This window comes from Pyrus communis, chromosome 4 (assembly GCF_963583255.1).
Source record: "Pyrus communis chromosome 4, drPyrComm1.1, whole genome shotgun sequence".
In the NCBI taxonomy this organism is placed as follows: domain Eukaryota; kingdom Viridiplantae; phylum Streptophyta; class Magnoliopsida; order Rosales; family Rosaceae; genus Pyrus; species Pyrus communis.
Genome location: NC_084806.1, coordinates 27,495,090 through 27,518,328, shown reverse-complemented (window position 1 = coordinate 27,518,328; position 23,239 = coordinate 27,495,090). Strand labels below are relative to the sequence as shown.

Below are 23,239 nucleotides of genomic sequence, written 5' to 3'. Positions count from 1 at the left end.
ACCAACCTCGTGCAGTGTGCACCACTACCTTGGTCTGGCATGGGAAATTTGAAAACAGCTTTAAACAGGCTTTGTGTAGACTATGCATGTGCAAGTGGAAATAAAAAATTATTTTGGATGGGTTTTAAAGAGGGAATTTTAACGAAAAGCTCACGATACTATTTACTTTAACGAAAAACCACATTTTTATACTAAAAAGTCAATTCTAGTACTATTCACTTTACCCTTTATTTTGTTCTTATCGTTAAAACTCAAAGTTTTCAAGTCCTTTTCATTAGTTTTCCATTTTACAAACCCCCTTATTTTGTTCCATCAATTCTCTCACATCACTCACTCTTTCTTTTCCATTTTAGCTGGTCACACATTCTCTCTCTCTCTCTTCCTTTTCCATCTCTTTCTTCCTTTTCCCTCCCACTCTCTCTTTCTTTTTCTAGCCTGTTCCTCTTCTCTCTTTTTCTCTTTTCTTTCTTTCTCTCTCTCTCTCTCTCTCTCTCTCTCTCTCTCTCTTTATCTTCTCCCTCTCGGACACACACACACCAACCATCGACCAACACCTCCAAATTCTCCCAAAATTTATCTGGAACCCTTTGCAACTCCTTGGTGGTGCCATACTCGAATGAAAACAAGGTTCCGTTTTGGCGTTGGACGAACTCCAACGAATGGAAACTTATCCGACCAAGGTAAGCTCAAGATTTCCACCCTCAAGCTCTCCCTTGAGTTTTTTTGTGTAGTTTACTAGCATGCATGCAAGTTTCTACGTGTTTCGAAGTATGGTTCCTAACCCACCATATTTTTCGGCGAGTTGTAGGTTTTTCCAAGCTAAACCCAACAAAACCTTGTTGTTGTGGTTAAGTTTGAAGGTGTAGGACGACTTCCCACTACCAATGCGTTTGAGCTTGCATGCCCAAACCCACTTCGAAATTGACGAAAACGGAGAACTGCAACTCGAGCTGCCACTTTCAAGCCACTTTCAGATGATCTCCGACCAACTTTTGGCCTTGAAAAGTAATCTTAGTCCTCTCATCCTAAGCTTCATTTTGATATATTATGGCTGAATTTTGGTTGTGAAATGGCTTTGAACGGAGGGTTTGAACCCTCCCCAGATTTTCCAACGAAAATCTGCAGCAAAGAGAGAAAAAAAAAGGCCTAAACCTGAACCAGCCCAAGCCCATACCTAGATCCGTGGGCCAAATTTGACCCAAATCTGCAAAATCGGCCCAGATCATTTTTCAAAAAAAAAAAAGGCCTGAGCCCAAACCTTTGGGCCTTTGTTCCAGCCCAAACCATTTCTAAAATTTGAGGGAATATTCCCCCTAGAATATTCTGTTAACTCCCAGTTAACTTTAACAGAATATATCTTCTGAGAAGAGAATATTCCGTTAAAGTTAACTGTTGACGGTTAGTTGATCAAAGTTGACATTTTGAAAAATTGCCCGGGACCCTTCTTAAGGTATTTCGACGCGCTAATTCCATTTTCACACTTTGTTTTTCCAAATTCAATACCAATTGTCTTCAAATTCCATTTTGAGCAAACTAAGGGGAAATTAGGTGTTTTGCATCAATTATTATTTGTTTAATTAGTATAGTAATTTCCCATATAGGAGATGACCACCCAAAGGAGTACCGCAGGCATAATAGGTAAGGTGATTATGACCTTGCAACATATCAATGAGCGGGTCTTTTGGTTTTAAATGAATATATATATGTGATTTTTTTCACATAACCGTTTCCTTACATAATTGATGTAACATGCCATGGTTATCTTCTTATTAGATTTTCTACACTTTATATTTTTATTAACTATGAGTATAAAATGTGGCATGACATCTTTATTCATTATATATACTCATTGTCACATGTGTGCACGTTGTTTATTTGTTAGTTGTAATGTCCTAAGCCAAGGACTAGCTTCATGTGTATGCTCACATGCACCGTTTACGTTCACTTTGGATCTAGAGTTAGGTGTCAGCCAATCCCTAGGTTTGTTGCTTGGACTCGTATGTGATGCGCGTAACACCAACTTCAAGTGATGTACTACTAGAACATAAATAATGAGCAGTGATTTTTCATAACTGTGATTTTACAACAACTATTTAAGTTTTCATGATGAGATATTTCGTAGTAGCACCCTATATTAATTGAAACTCATTTGTGCTGCAGGATTCCCTACTACCTATTATTATATTATTACTTAGGGAAATCATAAACTTGTTTTACAACAAAAGGTTACACGTTTTCAAAAAGGTTTAAGAAAACTTTATTTTATAGGCCCACTCACCCTTATTTTTCACCCTTCTAGGACATAGAGATTGAAGTCGTGGGAGTAAGAGGTTTTAGTGGAAATAGCTGATTGTCCTTCGGTCAAAGTAGGTTGCTTATGTATTAAATAATCATCATTTACGGATGAGTCTGCACTATGCTCTGAACTTCAAGTATTGTAATAAGGGTAACCATCCAATCACGTTGTGCACTTTGGTTTATTTATTTAAAGTTTAAGTTTATCCTTACTTTTACACATCAACCTTACTTTATGGCCTCGTAACCCTCCGGGTGTCGGCCAACACATCACGATTTAGATGAACACGTGAACATTCCGGGTTACGATGTGTCAGTTCGATGGCTGGGAACAAGGCGACGACGAGGTTGCCTTAAGGAGTCATAATGGGTAGCTTATTGGAGGTGGAGCTTTAACTCTTGATGGTGCCACTAATTCAGAAGTGAAGCCTAGGGCTCTTAGAGAATGCCTTCTTTTTGCTTAGAGGAAGTGCTATACAAAGATTATGGTTGAATGTGACTCTAAGTTGGTCATTTAGTCAGTGTTGAACCGAGGTTGTGACGCTGTGGAATCTAGTTACCATTACGAAAGATATTAAGTGGAAGGCAACTAACTTTGCTTGCATTGATTGGAAACATATTTTCATAGATGCTAGCTTTGTAAAAGATGTATTCGCTCATAATGGCCTTTTTATTTGTGATTGTCATATTTGGGATCACTGTATTCCTTCATTTGCTCTTCATGCTCTTCAATTTGATTTAGTAGGAAACGATTGTACTCGTGAGATGCTAGCTTTGTAAAAGATGTATTTGCTCGTAATGGCCTTTTTATTTCTGATTGTCATATTTGGGATCACTGTATTCCTTCATTTGCTCTTCAATTTGATTTAGTAAGAAACGATTATACTCGTGGGTTTTCCGCTTAATGTATTTTTATTGTTTAAAAAAAAAAAAAAAAAAATTTAGCGCTCAACAATTTGCATGAATTCTCTATTTTATGAATTGACCGACCCCGTATAAAAGATATCACCCCTTTATATAGACCGTCAATGATCACCTCCTTCGCCAGCCTTGGGTTTTTCCAATCTTACATTTAACGTGTCACACCTATGTAAACTAGCGTACTAACACATTTTTACTTGTGCTCAATCAAAATGACACGCCTTTTCAGAGTGATGCGTGCCAAGCAGCTTGCTCGGCCTCGGTTACCTAACCACGTCTCCCCAAGCACTGAACTTACCACCTTTACTTCCCATCCTAAGCTTCTTCTCCTGAAGGCCTGATTGCCGTCTGAATTGACTTGCGCCAAAGAGACCTTAAATTTGAACAAAAGACCGATTTTTCACCATATGGCAACTTGAATAGCAATCTCCATATTATATACAGAACCATGCCTCTTTCTTAATCCTCATTAGAAAACGTTGTGATCTGCGTAAATATGTACTACCCAGAGTTGAAAAGAGAGCATATTTACAAAGAATTTTAGCTTAATTTTTTTATGAGCATTTTTTAAGCTTAAAACATTTAAATTCCATTAAATAACGAAAATTTACACAACCTACCACATTCTTAAACATAACTTCATACCGATGTGCACCACATTAAAAATACAAATAAAAAATCATAAAACACCATGAAAAAAATCGTGAGATTAGTTGAAGATAATTTTTTTGTCGAATTTTGAAAATAATTTGATGAGGAATTTCGGTAATCCAAGTGTGAGTTAATCATTAATAACGTTCAGATCTTAAACTACTGAAACAACATACAGTGTAGTTATATGCATCTATAAAAGTTAGTTTCTCAGACATCCAAGGAAGGAGAAAAGCAGCATAAGCTCTCAAGCCCGGCGAAAGGCGAAAGCTCTTGGTCGGCCACTGCGAATGTTCTTGAGAAACAAGCCTTTGGATTTGTCATCACAGACAATAAATTATCAAATTTCTTAAAAATATCACAATGATTTAATAATTAGCATTTATAAAAGAAGCAGACAAATAAAAATTAGTAAAAAAAAAAAAGGGGAACAAGGGCATCAGTTCTCCAAGGTGATAGATAAAACATCAATGAATTTCAGATGCAAATTACCCATAAATACCAATTTGATTCATCACCTGCCCCCACATTCTTGTCAAACCAAAAAATAAAATTATGGTTTTTATTTGAATTGCGAAAACAATGGAAAATTAGATAGAAAGCGATCGGAACCTGTCGGGATTCACAGTAACATCACACTGTTACCAGTCAGTGGATTGACAGACATGAATTTCTATCGTCACCTCGCTTTCTTCGATCAAACCCAACTCCTAAAACAATTTAAAAAAATAAAAAACTATAAAACCAACTAAAACATGAAAACAATAGAATGGAAGGAGGCTCAGAACTTCTTAGAGGGTTGTGACCGTCATTGACGGAGCTCGATAGCTGCCGTCTTTGGCACAAAGAGCTTCATCAACGCCATCAATACAATTATCTGCCAAGACAGAGAAAAGATGAAGGGGAGGGAAGGATGGAGAATCGGCCCTGGATTTGGAGGAGGCGAGTAGAGGAAAAGAGAGGCGAGTAGAGGAAAAGAGAGGCGACGGTTCTAGTTGAGGAGAGAAAGAGACCGGGAAGAGGCAATTTATAGACTCCAGGAGGAAACCCTAGTCTTCTTTCTAAACCCTATGGGCTGAAACTTTGGGCCGCCCAAATAATTTCCTTGGGCTTTAGAAATGGGCTTTTGTTTAATTATAAGGGTAGACTTGTAAATTTATAAGCAGATTATTAACTCAAGAGTTATATGAAAGAAAATTAAAACCTTATGAGGTGTTACTGTAATGTCTCAAACTGAGGAGGTTTCATGCAGTGTTAGTGTAATTATTAGTGTAATTATACCCTTTAGTATTATAATTGTCCCAATATAAATGTGTGTAGTGCTTTGAAAATTTATTGGATAACTTATATGAAACTACCTCAACTATGGGTCAAACCATAATCTCATATTTCATGTTTTAAACATAATAATGTAGGGGTGGAAAAAATTCCCAAAAATCCCGAACTGAACCGAAAAAATCCCGATCCCAAACCAAAAATTTCCCAAACCGAAATTCCCGAAATTTTCGGGATGCTATCCCGAACCGATCCCAAAATTTCGGTATGGGATTCGGGATTGGCTTCTCGATATTTTGGGAATCCCATACCGAACCGAAAATATATAATATTAATTATTATATATATTATTCTTTTATAATTTATGCTAGTAGTTTCTAATTCATGCTCTGCAACCTGGAATGCCCTACACCTTGCATATTTTTCATGTTTTGTTTGATATTCATGTGGATTTTATTATTGCTGCTGCCATGGCTGATGATTTTAGAAGGCTTGATTCTTTTGTCTCTCAACATATTGCAAAAAGGGTTTAATTAATTTGAATTTTGACTATGATAAAAACAGTCAGGCATGCCAGTGTTCAATTAAATGGTAGTGTGAATGAAATGAAATTCCTAGTTCATGAATGTGTTCTTGAATTATATATTTGAAGAACAATTCATAATTTCATATTTCAATTTGGGATTCCCGATTTGTCCCAAAATCCCGAAAATATTTCGGGATTCCCGAAATTTGGGATTCTCGAAAATTTGGTTTGGGATTGGTCTTCAAATTCCCGTCCCGAAAAATTTTGGTTTGGGATTCGGGATACTAATTTCGGTATGGTATCCCATACCGAACCACCCCTATAATAATGTCATACCTCAACTTATGAATTCATTGCAATATCAAATCTCTATTAGATTTTATGTCAATTTGCCTGTTAAAATGATGACATGGCAAGAGCGCGACCCACTCCTTTGCCAACCAGATTAAAAAATTAATTAATTATAAAAAAAATTATTACTTATAATAATTAGAATTAATTAATTATTAAAAAAAAATCTCTCCAATTTCTCTCCCCCCAGATCTCTGGTCATCTCCTCCCCACACTCTCTCCTCTTCATACCATCTCATTACAAACTCAATCCTACTCTGACTTGCAGCCTCCTTCTTCTTCCCCCCACTTCCCGACCCAAAACTCCAATTCCACTCTAGCAACGAAACGATGGAGGTGCGAAAGATCTCCTGCGGCAACGGCCGCAGAACGAAGAAGGCGCGAAAGATCTCATCTTTATCCTATTTGCAAGGAAGGAGGCGCGAAAGGTCACGGAATTGGGATAGAAAGTCCATTCCATGCCGCGAAACGAAGCCATCGACCAAGGTGTTTGGGTTTGTTGGATTTGTGAATGGTTGCCCGGGAAAGGAGTGAGGGGAGGATGGTGGAATTGGTTGGAGAGAATAGGTGGAAGAGGCGAGGGAGGGTGGGGATGTGGTATGATTTTATATTTTCTGGGTTTGGGATGGGATGGTAGGAGGGAGCGAGCAAAAGTGATGACAGGCGATCTGAGGGGAGAGAAGGGAGAGAGATTTTTTTTTTAATTAATTTTAATTATAAAATAATAATTATTATTTTATTAATTTTTTATTCCTGTTGGCAAAGAAGTAGGCTCTACTCTTATCACGTCATCATTTAACAGCCAAATTAACAGAAAATTTAATGGAAACTTGACACTGCAACAAATTCATAAGTTGCGGTATGACATTGCAATGTTTAAAACATGTAGTATGAGATTGTGATTCGATCGATAGTTGAGGTAGTCATGTGTAATTTACTCAAATTTATTTGGTAAGACAGATAATTGTCTAGCAGTAAATCAACACAACATATAATACATTCTTGCTAGAATGTGTAGTTCACATTCACGTTATTACATCATCATCATTGTACAAAGTAAAAACCACAAATTATTGAAAATAATATCTCAGTGTAATCAAACAAATTGACGGTTATGGTGGTTTCAATTAATGTGATTGTGAGGGAAAAGGCGGATTGGAAGTCCTTTGGCAGGCATGGCCAAAGGGTCCATTACAATTTTCTCTTGGGGAAGAAGTCTCTCACATTTGACCCTCTTGACCAGGTTGTGCATGAACACAAGTATTTCCATTCGGGCATACTCTTTGCTGGGGCACATCATTGGCCCTCCTCCAAATGGAACATAAGTGTATGGTGTTGGCCCGGTTCCTTCAAACCTCGACGGATCAAATTTATCGGGTTCCTAGAAATATTCTACACTCTTGTGCATTGTGATCGAACTCCAATATAATATCCAACCCTTTGGAATTGTGTATCCATTGAAGACAAAGTTAGTTGAGGCTTCCCTGAAGGATCCTTGAATTGGTGGCGTCAGTCTCATCACTTCTTGAGCTACATTCCACGAGTACTTCATCTTCTGAATGTCATCCCAGTTCAACAACTCTCCTGGGGCTTTCAAATTTGCAATCTCCATTTGCTCTGTAATTAGTATTTGATTTAGCATCCAACAACAATGAAACCGTAAATATTATTTTTAGTAATTTGGATGTCATTTAACCCAAGTGCCCAAATTATGGAGCATCTGGTGCAATTACGTACCCTTGTAGACTGCATCGTAGATGTGAGGGAGTTCAGCAAGAAACTTGACAATGAGGGTGCAAACAGCGCCGGCAGCTTCATAACCACCAATTAACAGCCCCATAATCTTAGTACTGATATCCAATTCCTTCATGTAGGTTCCATCTTCATCGCATGTCATGAGCATGTGTGACAAAATGTCTTGCGTCAGAGAAGCCTTGCCATCAGCCAAATCAGCCTTCCTTTGCTTTATTATCTTCGTCAACTTCCCATTGATGAGGTTGGAGGCCTTGATGGCTTTGCGAAGCGGGGTCCTAGGAAAGTCAATAGGCATCGATATGACTCCGGCGTTAGCCAGATACAAAGAGTGGCCTAGTTTGTCTATGTCCTTTTGGTCCTCGAGGCTAAGAAACAAACGTGCAACGATCGCCAAGGTGTAGCTGCAGTAATATTATGTATAAACATGTACTATACAATAATAGTAGCATTTTCATGCTGTATATGTGTGTGTGTGTGTCTATAAGATAATTGATTAATTAGAAAGTATATTTGTATGATAATTGATTAAATGAATTGTTATTAGCACTAAAAAAAAATCTCTTTTGGCACTCCAAGAATACACTTGTGAAGAGTATAGAATGAGATTTTTGGAGTGCCAATAACAGTTCCCTTGATTAATATGTTTTCATTCTTTGACATGTATATATGTGTGTGTTTTCAAACTATAATTAAACAAATGATCATTCCTGCTAATCGCCCAATAAAATTAATAGGACCTATATAAATGAAATTTCATCAAATTAATATTGTTCACGAGATTGATATTCTAAATCATATAACATAAGTTTTTTTTAGCCAAAATGGTCTCAGAGATTTGCATAACTCCTTACTTTGGTCCTTGAGATTTGAAATCAACAGAAGTGATCCCTGAGTTTGTCTACTACCATCAATCATTTTGGTCATTCCTTAAAAAATCTCCATTAAATAAGGATAAAATGACCAAAATACCCTCAATTTTTGTCAAATCATTTTGCCCATTGTTTATTTAATTGAGAGTATTTTTTTTAGTCATGATTTAACATAATTTTTCAAAGAATGACTAAAATGATTGATGGTGGATAAACTCAGGGACTAATTCTATTGATTTCAAATCTCAGGAACCAAAGTAATGAGTTATGGAAATTTCAGGAGCATTTCGGCTAAAAAGCCTATAACATATTAACATGCGTATATGTAAGACAACGTGTTCTGTGCAGCCATATGTATGCATGTTATGAGATAGAGAAGAAGAAAAATTTTATTTAAACTCATTTAGCATATTTCTACACCCAACTTAAATTTTAAATGTTAATTGTCTATTTTACCCTATTGCATAATTACTATTAAGTACAAAATGAAATTAATAATAAAACTCATATTTATCAATGAGAGCTACTAGACCCACCCTATTGTCTTATTTTTCCACCCACGTTATAATCTAACCTATTTTAAAAAGTTAAAAAATTAAAATATTATTTCTTCACCCACTATTATTCTCAAAATAACCTTTAATATATACATACATAAGAAATTTTAAAATTGTCTCTTACAAAATATAAACAAATAATATGTAAATGAAAACCACTAAGGTCTGCAAATTCAAATGGAAATGACAAAGCTATTCAAATTCAAAAGAATTCGAATTATTAGACCGACTTACACTTATCTAAAGTCAACGAAATTTTATATGCAAACACTGGACACACAGAGCTATAGGCACACAAATTTTTGGGATTTTTGAAGTTGATTTGCTATTTAAATTAAATCGAACAAAAATAGGACAAAAATATATTTTAAGTAGTTCACAAATTAAGAAAAACGAGTTAGGGGAATTGCTATCCACCACCAAATAATCATGCAAACATGTTATGTTTAATTCAAATTCCTTTTATTTCTGGATGAAGATGCTCAAGTTGGCTCAATGTTAGAACTTAACCTATTACTCTTTCTTATGTAGTATGTTAAGATAATGACGTTTTCAACTTAACTTGTCCCTAGCATGCAATCTAGAATGGCATGTTCATAGGTTTAACAAGTAGAAATCATTAAGAACGAAAAAAGTTTGAATCATCACAAGGCATCATAAATACTGGCGTTGTCTTATTTATCCTAGAAATTGGTAATCGCAATTAACAAGTACTACTCTAGAACATATGTAGGTCCTCATTCGACAAGGGCAGGCACACACATATTCATAACATTAGAATCCTAGATATGTTTGTAGACATCTAAATTTCAGTGAAACAAATGTTGACCAATGCATTAAAATTACAACATTTATTCATTTCACCTACATCACACACTTATTTCACCTATAAACTCCATTCATTTCACCTACATCACACACTCACTTCACCTACCAACTCCATTTATTTCACCTACAACATCCACTCACTTCACCAAAAAAATGGATGGTGGTGATTCACTCTCAAAGCCTATAAATAGGCTTCTCCATCAAGAGAAAAATGAGGAATTTTACATCACACCAAAACCTTGAAGCTTTGAAACTCTAAAGCTTTCAAGCAAATCCTGAAGGATCAGTAAAACCCTCTTCGTTCTTCGTCAAATCCTCCTTCAAGATCAAGCCCTGACGACCCTTGAAGGAACTTCCACCAACTCAAGATCAAGCCCTGACGGCCCTTGAAGAAAGTGTTCATTGTTCATCACCTGTTCATCCTAAAATCAAGCCCCAACGGCCCTTTAGATTAACAAAGATCAACAAACACATACACCCGTTCTTCAAGATCAAGCCCAGCAGCCCTTGAAGATCCGTTCATCAACTGTTCATCCCTAGATTAAGCCCCGACGGCCCTTGGGATCAATAGCTCATCCATAAACCTACACCTTACGAAGATAGAATCAGAGGCTAAATTTGTAGAAGAGATTGTAACCCCAAAATCAATACAAAATATTATTTTGTACACATGTTCTTGTTTCAGGAAAATTCGTGTTTTCAAATTTGGCATGCCTAGTGGGACAATCTTTACCTCTCATCTCTATCCTCAAATCGTCAAAAAGCGCAAATGGCATCAAGAAAGGATCAAGTTGTTCCTGCAATCAAAACAAAGAACAAGAACATCATCACCGCAAGTGGTGATATTTCGGGCATCACAACCCCAAGCAAGGCAAGAGCTCTTTTTGCCGCGGCTTCCGCCCCTGCATTAACTCTGTCAAAGGAACAAGAGCACTTGAGGCACGAGCCTATGATCACCCTAGCCTCGCTAAGGGCGCAAGAGAGGATAGTCCGAGGAAATACTCAGAGTCTCTACTCTCCGATGCCGACTCAAGCGGCAGTACAACCATGCAAGTCATGACCACTGGAGCAACTTCAATCAAGGAGCAGCTAGCTCAGATGAATGAAGTAATCGTAAAGCCCACACGAACTGTGGAAGAGAAGGACTTACAAATCGCCGTACTCATCAACCAACTAGATGCGCGACTTGATGTGAAAGTCAACCCAAATGTTGATCCATTAAAGAAAGAAGTCGACGAAGAAAATGAACCTCCAACGGAGAAAGTCGAAGAGAACCTGAAGCTAGACCAAGCAACAGCGTTCATGGGATCTCTCTCTATCCAGCAGTTACAGGAGATGATCACAAACACCATCAAGGCACAATACAAAGGAAGCTCACATGACTCTGTATTGTACTCAAAGCCTTACTCCAAGAAGATTGATGCTTTGAAGATGCCAAGGGGTTATTAGCCTCCAAAATTCATGCATTTCGATGGAAAAAGCAACCCAAAGCAACATGTCGCCCATTTCATTGAAACTTGCAACAATATTGGGACAGAGGGAGACTATTTCGTCAAACAGTTCGTGCGTTCACTAAAAAGTAACGTTTTTTACTGGTACATCGACCTTGAACCCGAGTCTATCAACAGTTGGGATCAGCTAGAAAGGGAATTCCTCAACCGCTTCTACAACACTCGCCGCACTGTAAGCATGCTAGAGCTGACCAGTACGAAACAATGAAAGGATGAACCTGTTGTCGACTACATCAATAGATGGTCCTCCTTAAGTCTGGATTGCAAAGATCGGCTTTCTAAAACCTTCGCCATTGAGATGTGCGTTCAAGGCATGCATTAGGGGTTACATTATATCCTCCAAGGCATAAAACTGAGAACTTTTGAAGAGCTGGCAACTCGTTCCCACGACATGGAGCTGAGTATCGCAAATTATGGGAAGAAGGAGCCGATTACAACTTCAAGAAGGATAAAGTGTTAGCCCCACATGTAGACAAGACTGGGAAAAAACCCGCTAAGGAAGCTTTCACCATCAACACTACCCTCATCAAGACCTCCTCAGCGCCCATCAAGATCTTCTCCAAGAAGAAAGCGAAGGAGATAAAGAAATGTGAGCCTTCTCACACCCAAGACAGGTACAAGAGCACCTTGAGGGAGTTGGAACAGAAAACATACCCTTTACCTGACTCTGACATAGCTGCAATGTTAGACGACTTGTTGGAAAAAAGGTGATCGAGCTACCCGAATGCATGTGTCCTGAAGAGATGAATCGCATAAACGATCCTAGGTATTGCAAGTACCATCGTATTGTGAGCCATCCTGTTGGCAAGTGCTTCGTTCTTAAAGAACTCATCATGAAGTGAGCACAACAAGGGGAAATTGAGCTCGACCTTGAAGACACGGCCGCAACGCATACCATTACAATTGCGTTTGGATCGTTCGATCCCATGTCTTTCCAAGCGACACCTGACCATTCTCGTGAATGCTCAAGCTGCACGGTACTTCCTGCACAACCATCACCGTAGGGAAGGTACCAAGATGTACATACCGATGATGAAGGATGATGGACATTGGTAACCTACAAAAAGACAAGGAAGCCAAAACCATGAGTCATACAGCCAAATGCGGAACAAAGAGGAAATCACCATCGTCGCAACAATGGGAAGCCTAAAAGAAACATAAAAGTTGATAAGACAACATATGTTGGGGATCCTATGGAGCAGGAGCCACGCATTCTCGTTTCCTTGCACGAGTATTTCCTGAAGGATTTTTTCCAACAATGCACTACCGTTGCTTGTCACATGGTTGAAGTAGAAATAGAAGAGCCCTCAAAAGGCAAAGTTATCGCCACTGAGGTAGAAAAGACCCTCACACCCGAAGAAGGTCTGCCAACACACTTTAGCATTGAGGAAGCGCTACAATTGCCAAAAAAGATGTGAAGAGCACTAGCAGCAGTCTTGGCAAGTCCCGGCGACCATGAAGTGCAAGAAGGCAACGACGAAGACTTGAAGCTTCAGCCACATGAATGTACCACATCTTGTGCCGCCCATGACGCAATTAACTTCGCTGACAAAGACTTACTGTTGGGATCAAAGCCTCACAACCATCATCTCTTCGTCTCGGGGTACGTAAGGGAACACAAAGTCAACCGCATGCTTGTAGATGGTGGGTCGGTCATAAACATCATGCCAAAATCAACAATGACCACGCATCAAGGTAGATGAATTATCCCTAAGTCGTTTGCTGATCCAGGGTTTTAACCAGGGAGGACAACGGGCGATGGGCATGATCCGAGTGGAGATGACCATTGGTGAGCTCAAATCAAGCACGATATTCCACGTGATTGATGCAAGAACTTCCTACAGCTTGCTTTTAGGAAGACCTTGGATCCAAGAAAATGGGGTAATACCGTTCATCCTTCACCAATGCTTAAAATTTTACCGAGAAGGAGTGAAGGTGATCCAAGGCGACACCAAGCCATTCACTGAAGCCGAATCACACTTTGCAGACGCCAAGTTCTACATGAAGGAAGACATGGTGCTCGAAGCTCTTCCAGAAGAGATCAAATCCACGAGCAAAGCAGCACCTAAAAAACAGGAGTGGCAAGCCATGCCTAAAACACAAAAAGAGCAAGTTGTGCCATTTTCAAGCAAAGACAATGACAAACCTGCTAAACCTACAACAACCAAAGGGAGTAGGATGCCTTCAAAAGGACTGAACACACCCATATTCTGATACATCCCGATGTCAAGAAGAAAGAATGGTCAATCTTCATTCGAAACTGGAGCAAGAAAAGCCGATACACAATGGCACAAGGATAATGTGAAGTTGCTCAAAATGAATGCAGTTTTGCCTCTGACACAGCTAGGCGGTGCTAAGGTTGCAAGACTACCATAAGGCTTCATAAAAGCTCTAACAAAAGGGGTGGAATTAAGCTTTCTTCCAACCAAGATGACCGAGGAAGGTTTTGATCCAAACGCCTACAAACTCATGTATAAGGCTGGGTATGACTTCGCTTCCTCTTTTAATCATGGGAAGAAGGTTTCAAACACCGTCAGTGACAAAGAACGTAACCTCACCAAGACTCAAAAGAAGTTGAAGGAGCATAGTTACGGGGTTGACAACAACAAAGCTGGACTTGGCTTTACACCAAATGCACCCGTGATGATTTCAAACAAAGCGAAAAACACTAGCGCTCAATACGTCAGTGTGAGCATTGAACAAGACCAAGAAAAGCCCAAACCTGTCCCTCGGACTTCAGTCTTCGATAGGATGAGCCGTTCAAGACCCAGAATTTAAGTGCTTAATCACATTGGCAGTCAAGACTGAGCTTCCATCTTCAAGAGGCTTAAAGTGTCAACATCCCAAAGCTCTGTTTTCAAAAGGTCGTCAAAACCTAAGAAACAAAGCAACACAACTAGCTCTCCTCCATGACGATCAGCTTCAGAAAGATTTGAAGATAATGAGAAGCCTTCTGGAAAGAGGATGACAACACCAAATGAAGAAAAGCTCGACGGGTTAGCAGAAAAAGGCGACGTTCGAAGATTGATTCCTTCAAGGATGAAGCGCCAAACAATCTCAGAGGTCGACACAAACGGACCATTGAAAGTAAGAATACGTACTATCATCTACACCGGACAATCCTCATGCCAACAAGCTCGAGAAGACAACACTGAAGAAGAGGTCCAAGATGTCTTCCACATCACGATTCAAGAAGGCAAAGAAGACGAAATCCCTAAGGAAGATGTCACTGCTGCACCACCATAGCTCGAAGATGGGGGCAAGCCACGGTTGATGATCTAAATGAACTCAACTTAGGCACAAGCGAGGAACCAAAGCCTATCTTCGTAAGTGCATTATTAAGTACGGATGAGATAAAGGAGTATTACCAGTTGTTATTAGAATACAAAGACGTATTTGCTTGGACCTACAAAGAAATGCCCGGCCTGGACCCTGTCATTGATGTTCATCATCTTGCGGTCAAGCCTGGAATGCGACGGATAAAGCAAACTCAAAGATGCTATTGATCCGAGCTCATCCCACAAATCCAGGTTGAGATCGACAAGCTAATCGAAGCAGGCTTTATTCGAGAAGTGCAATACCCCAAATGGATCTCCAACATCATCATTGTCTTTAAGAAATCAAGACAAATACGTGTTTGCGTAGACTTCCGGGACCTCAACGATGTTTGCCCAAAGGACGATTTCCCCTTGCTAATCATTGAAATCATGGTGGACGCAACCACTGGCCATGAGGCATTGTCATTCATGGATGGCTCTTCTGGGTACAATTAAATTCGCATGGCCCTCGAAGACGAGGAACTAACAACCTTTCGTACTCCAAAAGGTATCTACTGCTACAAGGTGATGCCTTTTGGTCTAAAGAATCCTGGAGCTACGTATCAACGCGCAATGCAGAAAATCTTCAATGACATGCTACACAAAAACGTAGAATGTTACGTAGATGATGTGGTGGTCAAGACAAAGAAAAGATTAGACCACTTGAAGGATTTGCGAATAGTGTTCGAAAGGCTGCGAAAATACAACCTCAAGATGAACCCGTTAAAGTGTGCGTTTGGTGTCACCTCTGGAAAATTCCTCCGCTTCATCGTCAAGCACCGTTGTAATAAAGTGGACCAATCAAAGATCAAGGCCATTTAAAGCATGCCCGAGCCAAGAAACCTGCACAAGCTGAAAAGTCTACAAGGACAGCTAGCCTTTATCAGACACTTCATCTCCAACCTCGCAGGGTGTTGTCAACCGTTTAGCCACCTCATGAAGAAAGATGTTCCATTCGTATGGGACGAAACATGCTATAATGATTTTGAAAGCATAAAGAAGTATTTGTCAAGTCCACCTGTCCTGGGGGCACCTGTGCCCGGGAAACCGCTCATATTGTATATTACTACTCAGGAGCACTCTTGGCATAAGAGAATGAATTCCATAAAGAATGAGCACTTTACTACCTCAGTCAAACTCTCACCAACGTTGAGTTGAACTATTCCCTAATAGAAAAGATGTGCCTCGCTTTGGTGTTTGCCATTCAGAAGCTCAGACATTATATGCATGCTTACACCATCCACCTGGTTGCTAAAGCTGACCCTGTCAAATACGTCATGTTCAAGCCAGTCTTGATAGGGCAACTCGCTAAATGGGCCTTGCTTCTTAATCAATATGAGATTATCTACGTCCCAGCTAAAGCCGTCAAGGGACAAGCGCTAGCAGACTTCCTGGCCGATCACCCAATCCCAACTGATTGGAAAATCTCAAACGACTTGCTTGACGAGGAGGTGTTCTACATCGACATCTTCACGACATGGACAATGTTCTTCGACAGATCCGCACGAGCAGATGGAGTGGGGGTAGGAGTAGTATTCATGTCGCCACAAAGGCAAATACTATCTTACTTCTTCAAACTGAGTGAGCTATGCTCCAACAATGTTGCTGAGTACCAAGCGTTGATCATCGGGCTCCAAATGGCGATCAACATGGAAATCACAGCTCTTGAGGTATATGGCGACTCCAAGCTCATAATCAATCAACTCTTAACTGAACATGAGGTAAGGAAAGATGATCTCATCCCATATTTCCGGCTGGCAACTCAACTGCTACAAAAGTTCGAGGCCGTGACACTAGAACATGTGCCAAGAAAGGAAAATCAAATGGCAGACGCCTTCGCCAATCTAGCCTCGAGTATGACACTAAGAAAAGATGAAGCTGCAAACGTGCCGGTTTACCAAAGATGGGTGATCCCGCTCGTTACTGAAATGTTACTGGATGGTACAAATGTCATCTCAGCACTTCCAGTCGATGCTAAAGAGTGGAAACAGTCGCTGATCGACTACTTAGAGCATGAAAAATTTCCAAATGATCTTAGACACTGTTCCGAAATACGTAGACGAGCAGCTCCCTTCCTTTACTACAAAGGAACACTTTACCGACGCTCTTTTGAAGGAGTGCTCCTGAGATGCCTAGGTGAGGAAGAAGCCAATCAAGCTATGGAAGAAGCACATTCAGGTATGTGTGGGGCACATCAGTCTGGACCAAAGCTACATTTCCAGCTCAAAAGAATGGGTTACTACTGGCCAAGCATAGTGAAAGACTGCCTGGAACATGCCAAAAGGTGCCAAGCCTGCCAATTCCACGCCAACTTCATACATCAACCGCCTGAACCATTACACCCTACAATTGCTTCACAGCCGTTCGACGCATGGGGATTGGATGTTGTAGGACTAATTACGCCAAAGTCATCTGCAGGAGAAGCTTACATCCTAGCTGTAACAGATTACTTCTCCAAGTAGGCTGAAGCCTTACCCTTAAGAGAAGTAAAAAAAGGAAACTGTCGTTCGTTTCATCAAAAAGCATATCATCCACCGATATGGTGTGCCTCGCTACATTATCACTGACAACGGAAAACAGTTCTCCAACAAACTCGTGGACGAGCTCTGCGACAAATACAAGTTTAAGCAGCACAAGTCTTCCATGTATCATGCTCCGGTCAACGGCCTCGCGGAAGCATTCAACAAGACGTTGTGCAACCTCCTCAAAAAGGTAGTCGGCCGAACAAAGAGAGACTGGCATGAAAGAATAAGTGAAGCACTTTGGGCATATAGGACTACACATAGGACTCCCACCCAAGCTATGCCTTATTCTCTCGTATATGGTGTGGAAGCTGTTCTATCGCTAGAAAGTCAAATCCCCTCACTAAGGATGGATGTATAAGAAGGCTTGACTGATAAAGAAAATGCAAAGTTGCGCCTTCAAGAGTTGGATGCGCTAGATGAAAGAAGGCTCGAAGCTCAATAACACTTGGAATGCTACCAAGCACGGCTATCCAAGGCATTCAACAAGAAGGTCCGCCCAAGGTCTTTCCAAGCCGGAGATCTCGTATTGGCATTGCGTAGGCCTATCATCACAACTCACAAGACAAAAAGCAAGTTCACATCAAAGTGGGATGGACCATACGTAATACAAGAGGTCTACACTAATGACACTTACTTAATCATGGCAGAAGACGGCTTGAAGATCGGCCCCATCAACGGCAGATTTTTGAAGTGCTACTACCCCTAAAAAAAATGTACCATGCTCATGGCCCGTAAGAGCATAAATTGTGTATGGCAAAATCATCATCAAAATCACCATTAAAAATAAAAAATAAAAAAATAAAAAAATAAAAAAAAATAAAAAAAACCATCACTCATTTGAACTACGTCATGACTTGATCCCTCCTCAACCAAGGGTACGTAGGCAACTTAAAACTTCAAAACTTCAAGTACAGTCACATCATCAACAAAAACACAAACACTTTGAAGAATAAAGAGCAAATTCAAGAATGCAAACACTTCATTTCTTTAAAGGAAAAAGTTAGCCCCAGAGCCTGATTACAAAAAAAAGCAGAAGACACTACTTGAAAACTATGTCCCTAAAACTAGGGAGGCGATCTTCAAGCAAGTCTTCCAAAGTCTTCAAATTCTCTACCTCGGTGGGGGACAAGATGGGCAATTCCATAGCCATGCGTTTCTCTTGTTCTAGGCATGAAATCTCCTCTTGGCATTGAGAAAGTGTAGCTCCCTGCTTCCCGAGAACACTTTCAAGTCATGATGTTTCGATGCCTAACTATTCTTGCTCTCGTATCAACGTATCTAGACGCACTTGGACAGAAGCTAAAGAAGTCTTTGTGGCTTGATAATCTCCCAAAACAGCTTGCTGAGAAGACCAAACTTGGGGGGTTAATGACAAGTCTATTGTTGCAAGCTGATGAGCTCTAACATCTGGACTCAACTTCTTCGAGGAAATAGCGCGCAAGGAAGAATACTCAGTTGAGGCGGCTATAAGTTCGGCAATCTTGATCTTCAAGGATGAAGAATCAACGTTAAGATTGTCAATCGTAGAAACAAGCTTCGACAAATCCTCCTTAAGCAACGCAAGGTCCTCCAACGGGCACTTTGAAATCCTCCCCTCAATATGGCTCTTGATATCCATTGCCGCATGAAGATTGATGCGATGAATAAGTTGCTCAGTACCACTAAGGTTTGGCCTTCTTAGAGAGATCTCAGAGCTAGCTGGCAAAGGTATTGAACACATGACGGGCTATTGCATACCTCCACCTACACACAGCAAACTTGGGAAACTTGGCGGATTTGGAACAAGCTTTGCACCAGGCGGATCCCCGATCTTTCCGCCTATAGGTAGGTTGCCTCCAAACATCTCCGTATAGGAATAAATGCCTGTGGTCGCCAAGTCAAAAGAACAAGAAGGCCCAACCTAAAGAAAATAAAGAAAGCTGTTAGAAACAAAAGCTAAAACAATGAAAGCAGAAGAAGTCACGAGAGAGAAGAAAATGCATACATCTTTCTTAAACAACACACTGCCATCGAGTTGAGGAAGCCTAAACACTTATTTCTTCTTATGACAAAAATTGACATCGCTGTCAACTTGAGCGTCTTCAAGTCATCGCTTGTTTAAAACTTGTTGACGCTGCCGTAAAACAAGTCCATCTTCGTGCGAATCAACTTCATCACCAGCCTCTTTAGATACATCCAGATGTTGAGAAGATAAACGTGGGCATTGAGGGACTAAAACCACTGGTCTATCTTGCAAAGTAGTAACACTCGCGCAATAAAAAAGTATCAGTTGCGTAGGAACCACAGAACAACCACCCCTCGATACATCAAGGTGTGAATGAGAAGAATTGGTACCACTTGCCATCCCCAAGTTCTCATAACGTACCTTTGACCACCAACTTATGTAAGCACGGATCACTAGATTACTCTTTAACTCATCTTTAGCCAGCAGGGTGATAAAAGCATTTGTACATGCACGGGTATAAGACTCCCAATGCATATACGCGGCTTCCAAGGATTTTAATTGGTTTTTTTCCTTCAGCTTGCCTAGCACATTTTGGACAAAACCAAATTGCCTGCTGAAACGGTGGGGACTATACGGCTGAACGATGCATCGGTCTTCTTGCCGCAAAGAAACATACCCCGAGCGAAGACTTATAAGGTAAGACAAGTCCAAGAAGTGAAGATGTGAATCATCCATGATGTCTCGCCGCACTGAGCTAACTTTCGCCAAATGGTCCATCCTCAAGCCTTCACAACTTCTAAACAGCGCTTGTGCCTGAGAATCATCGGGGCTCTTCGAAGAAAGCACGCCAGAATACTTCGTCATCAAAGGCCCCAGCTTGACTGAAGTCGGTGAAGAAGGCCCCGACTTGTCTAAAGTTAAAGAAGAAAAATGAGTGTCGAAGTATTCACCCAACCAACCATACACATAGTGGTAGGTAAGAACCGCAGCACGATCTTCAGTGTTTGCCGAGTTCAAAACAACACTCAATCTGTTATAAATGTTGGCTAAGATCGGGATAGCAAGACTAAAAGATTCACCTGCAGCCATCTTGCTAGCAACTTTGAAAACCCCAGGACGAACAAAGTTGACGTCGCTTATTGGAAAAACAAACTTACAAAGCCAACAAGCCAAGAAAGCTGCTATGTAAGATTCTTCCACATGCTCTGATGCTATGCCAAGGTCCTTAAACGCTCTTAACTCGGCAGGGGAGCGGCGCCGAGCTAAACCAATAGCACCAGACGGATATGGATCTCCCTTTGGCTTAGTGGTCTTGTTGCAACCTCTTTTCTTCAAAGACTTCTTGTACCTTATGTCCTCCCAATACCAAAATCGGATCCATGAAGAAATCTTCACACCTGAGTTACCTCGAGCATCTTGGGAAAACTTGTGATACGCCCAAAACAAACAGCGATAACTTGCAGACAATCCTCGGTTATTGCAAAGAGAAAGTTCCTTCGCACTAGGAATGACCTCGTCATAAAACTTACCTTGGATTGGCAAGCCCCCTATCCTATGGAGATCCCAAAGTGAAATTGACATCTCTCCTTGAGCTGTATGAAGCGTCATAGTCGCTGAACACCAATGCTCGAAGAACGCATAAAGGACGGAAGGATGGAGATCATAACTGAACAAAGATGCGTACACGACATGGTAAAGGCCTATGCTAGTAAGCACATGTTTAGATCGGCCCAAGATATCTTTGAGCCAGTCCCAATAAGGCTCAGCAAAAATAGCTTCTCTAGTAGTCGACAAGGTATCATTCCAAGCCATAGCTCCGTTGCGGATGTGATCACCAAGAAGCTTAAACGAAGCCGGACATAGTCTACCACCTCCCAAGATAAGAATCCTTAATATGCACGCATTCTTCTTAGTATTTGGTCGAACAGAGTCTACCACCTCCCAAGATACTTCAGAAGACCACGACTTAATATGCATGGAGTTATCTTTTGCACGAAGAGCAAGCGCCTTAGGACCAGTCAGTGGTGTGTAAAGCTTCAACGTTGTTCCCCTATCTTGCGAATCACTTTCCTTCGCAAGAATGGTGATGGTGTTGCTCTTAAAACACTTGAAAAATACCATGACTGCAACAAAGCAAAATCAGCCACAAAACTTGAGCAGCACGGCAAAGAGGGCAGCTACAGAACGGTCATTCAAGACACGCTACAGTGGCAAAGAAAACCAGAATGCCACGCAATCGCACTACGCAACCCCGCAACAATTACGCAAGCAGTTTCTTGCACCGCATGATGACGTCACCACCAAAGGAAAACTGTAACCAAAAGGCATTACACAGCGAAGCCCCACTGCAGTCTCTTGCACAGCACTACACGGCAGCGCACCACCGAGGGAAAACTGTGATAAAAAGGCACTACACAGTGAAACCCCGTTACAGTCTCTTGCACAAACACTAGGCAGCAGAAAGCATAGAGTGGTGGAACAAACACAAGCTACAAAACAATCAACATATATATATATATATATATATATATATATATATATATATATATAGAGTGACGGGACAAGCCATGACAATTACCTGCCATATATATGCATGCAGAGTGGTGGAACAAACACCTACCATATATATATATATTATCTATATACGGCTCCAAAGATGTGAAAGCTTCTACAGGCAAAAACTGAAGCAGAACCACAAAAGGCCGAATCTCCCTCTTCCTCGACGAGGTCGCCACAAGCAGAAAATAGCATTAAAAAGACACTAGCTGCTGGGTTGCTTTGACTTCAATAAAGGGCTGCCTGATTCAAGTGATGCCTTCTCTCATTCCTCCACCACAAGACAACAAATATTGCAGCGGCTGTGCAATGGTTGCGCAGTGATGGTGCGATCCCATATATATATATATATATATATACACATACACACACATACATATATATATATATATATATATATGTGTACAGGAACCCAGAGAAGCAGATGGAGTACGGTGACTGTGCAGGTAATGATGCGGTGACTGTGCAAGTCCGCATGCAGAAAATGATGCAGGCGAGGAATCCCATTGAAGAACCTAGAGAAGTAAATGAAGTGCAATGACTGCAAATAATGGTGTGGTGACTATGCAAACAGCAATCCACATGCAATAAAGAATGTAATAAGATGACTGTGCAAAAAAAAAAAAAATGGTCCGTATGCAGTGCAGCAAGGAACCCAGCAGTGCCAATCTATCATACTCGTCATCAGAACAATGTACACGCACACAAAAAGAAGGTGCAAGCTATTGTTAGCAAGTCAAGAAGAAAAAAGAAAAGAGATGGTGGCGACAGAATTATTGAAAAGAAGAAAATAGGGGAAGGATGGTGCACGGCACCACCTTGCAAAAGTATCATTTAAAAAAAAAAAAACAAGGAAGGAAGTAACACATCTTAATATGTTTTGTTTGTACTTAACATAATACGTTGAATGAAATAAAGCATGTCTATTGATATCTCTGAGAAATTACAAATGCGTACAAAAAAAAAAAAAAAAAAAAAAAAGAAAGAAAGAAAGAAAGAGGGAGCCTTCACAAAGGTTGCTCACGCAAAGCCTCACTACTTGGCGAAACCCCAGCAGCGGGAGGCATTGAAGATAAATTATTTGAGGCCTCAATACTTAGTTGAACACTAGATGACGAAGGCAAAAGGTGCCTCTGGAAGAAAGCCACAAACCTCTGATGGTCACTTTGAATTCGACCTTTAGATTCTTGCAGTTGATCAAGCTTCCTCTTCATGCTCGTCAAATAATTATTTGCAAGCATGTGCAAATCTCTGTTCTCGCGCTTAAGTTGTATGATCTCTTATCTAGGATTTTCCAACTCGGCCGTCAATGATTCAACTTGACGGTTCGACCAAGTAGGCGTTGGCCCATGTTGGA

General features: G+C 40.4%; 1 protein-coding gene, 4 non-coding genes and 1 pseudogene across 5 annotated transcripts; 1 reads left to right on the top strand and 5 right to left on the bottom strand.

Annotated features, from left to right (window-relative positions):
• Positions 1–4,073: 4,073 nt before the first annotated feature.
• On the bottom strand, positions 4,074–4,199 carry LOC137733051 (small nucleolar RNA SNORD14). Its single transcript, XR_011068369.1, has one exon. It is a non-coding gene; the product is annotated as a small nucleolar RNA SNORD14 (small nucleolar RNA).
• On the bottom strand, positions 4,074–8,689 carry LOC137732927 (beta-amyrin 28-monooxygenase-like; annotated as a pseudogene).
• LOC137733072 (small nucleolar RNA Z101) lies at positions 4,299–4,394 on the bottom strand. The gene has a single exon (XR_011068390.1). It is a non-coding gene; the product is annotated as a small nucleolar RNA Z101 (small nucleolar RNA).
• LOC137733083 (small nucleolar RNA snoR14) lies at positions 4,469–4,555 on the bottom strand. The gene has a single exon (XR_011068401.1). It is a non-coding gene; the product is annotated as a small nucleolar RNA snoR14 (small nucleolar RNA).
• On the bottom strand, positions 4,645–4,731 carry LOC137733078 (small nucleolar RNA U61). Its single transcript, XR_011068396.1, has one exon. It is a non-coding gene; the product is annotated as a small nucleolar RNA U61 (small nucleolar RNA).
• Positions 8,690–16,034: 7,345 nt separating the features above from the next.
• Positions 16,035–17,318, top strand: LOC137732926 (uncharacterized). Its single transcript, XM_068472170.1, has 2 exons — positions 16,035–16,973; positions 17,079–17,318. Exons 1-2 carry the CDS (start codon positions 16,035–16,037, stop codon positions 17,316–17,318), a joined length of 1,179 nt encoding a protein of 392 aa, XP_068328271.1.
• The last annotated feature ends 5,921 nt before the right edge of the window (positions 17,319–23,239 follow it).

Excerpts from the sequence above, each read along its gene's own strand:
- LOC137732926 (XM_068472170.1), top strand. The coding sequence starts at position 16,035 with ATGTGCCTCGCTTTGGTGTTTGCCATTCAGAAGCTCAGACATTATATG. Across the intron at positions 16,974-17,078 it reads ACCGACGCTCTTTTGAAGGA|CTCAAAAGAATGGGTTACTA; the intron begins GTGCTCCTGAGA and ends CTACATTTCCAG.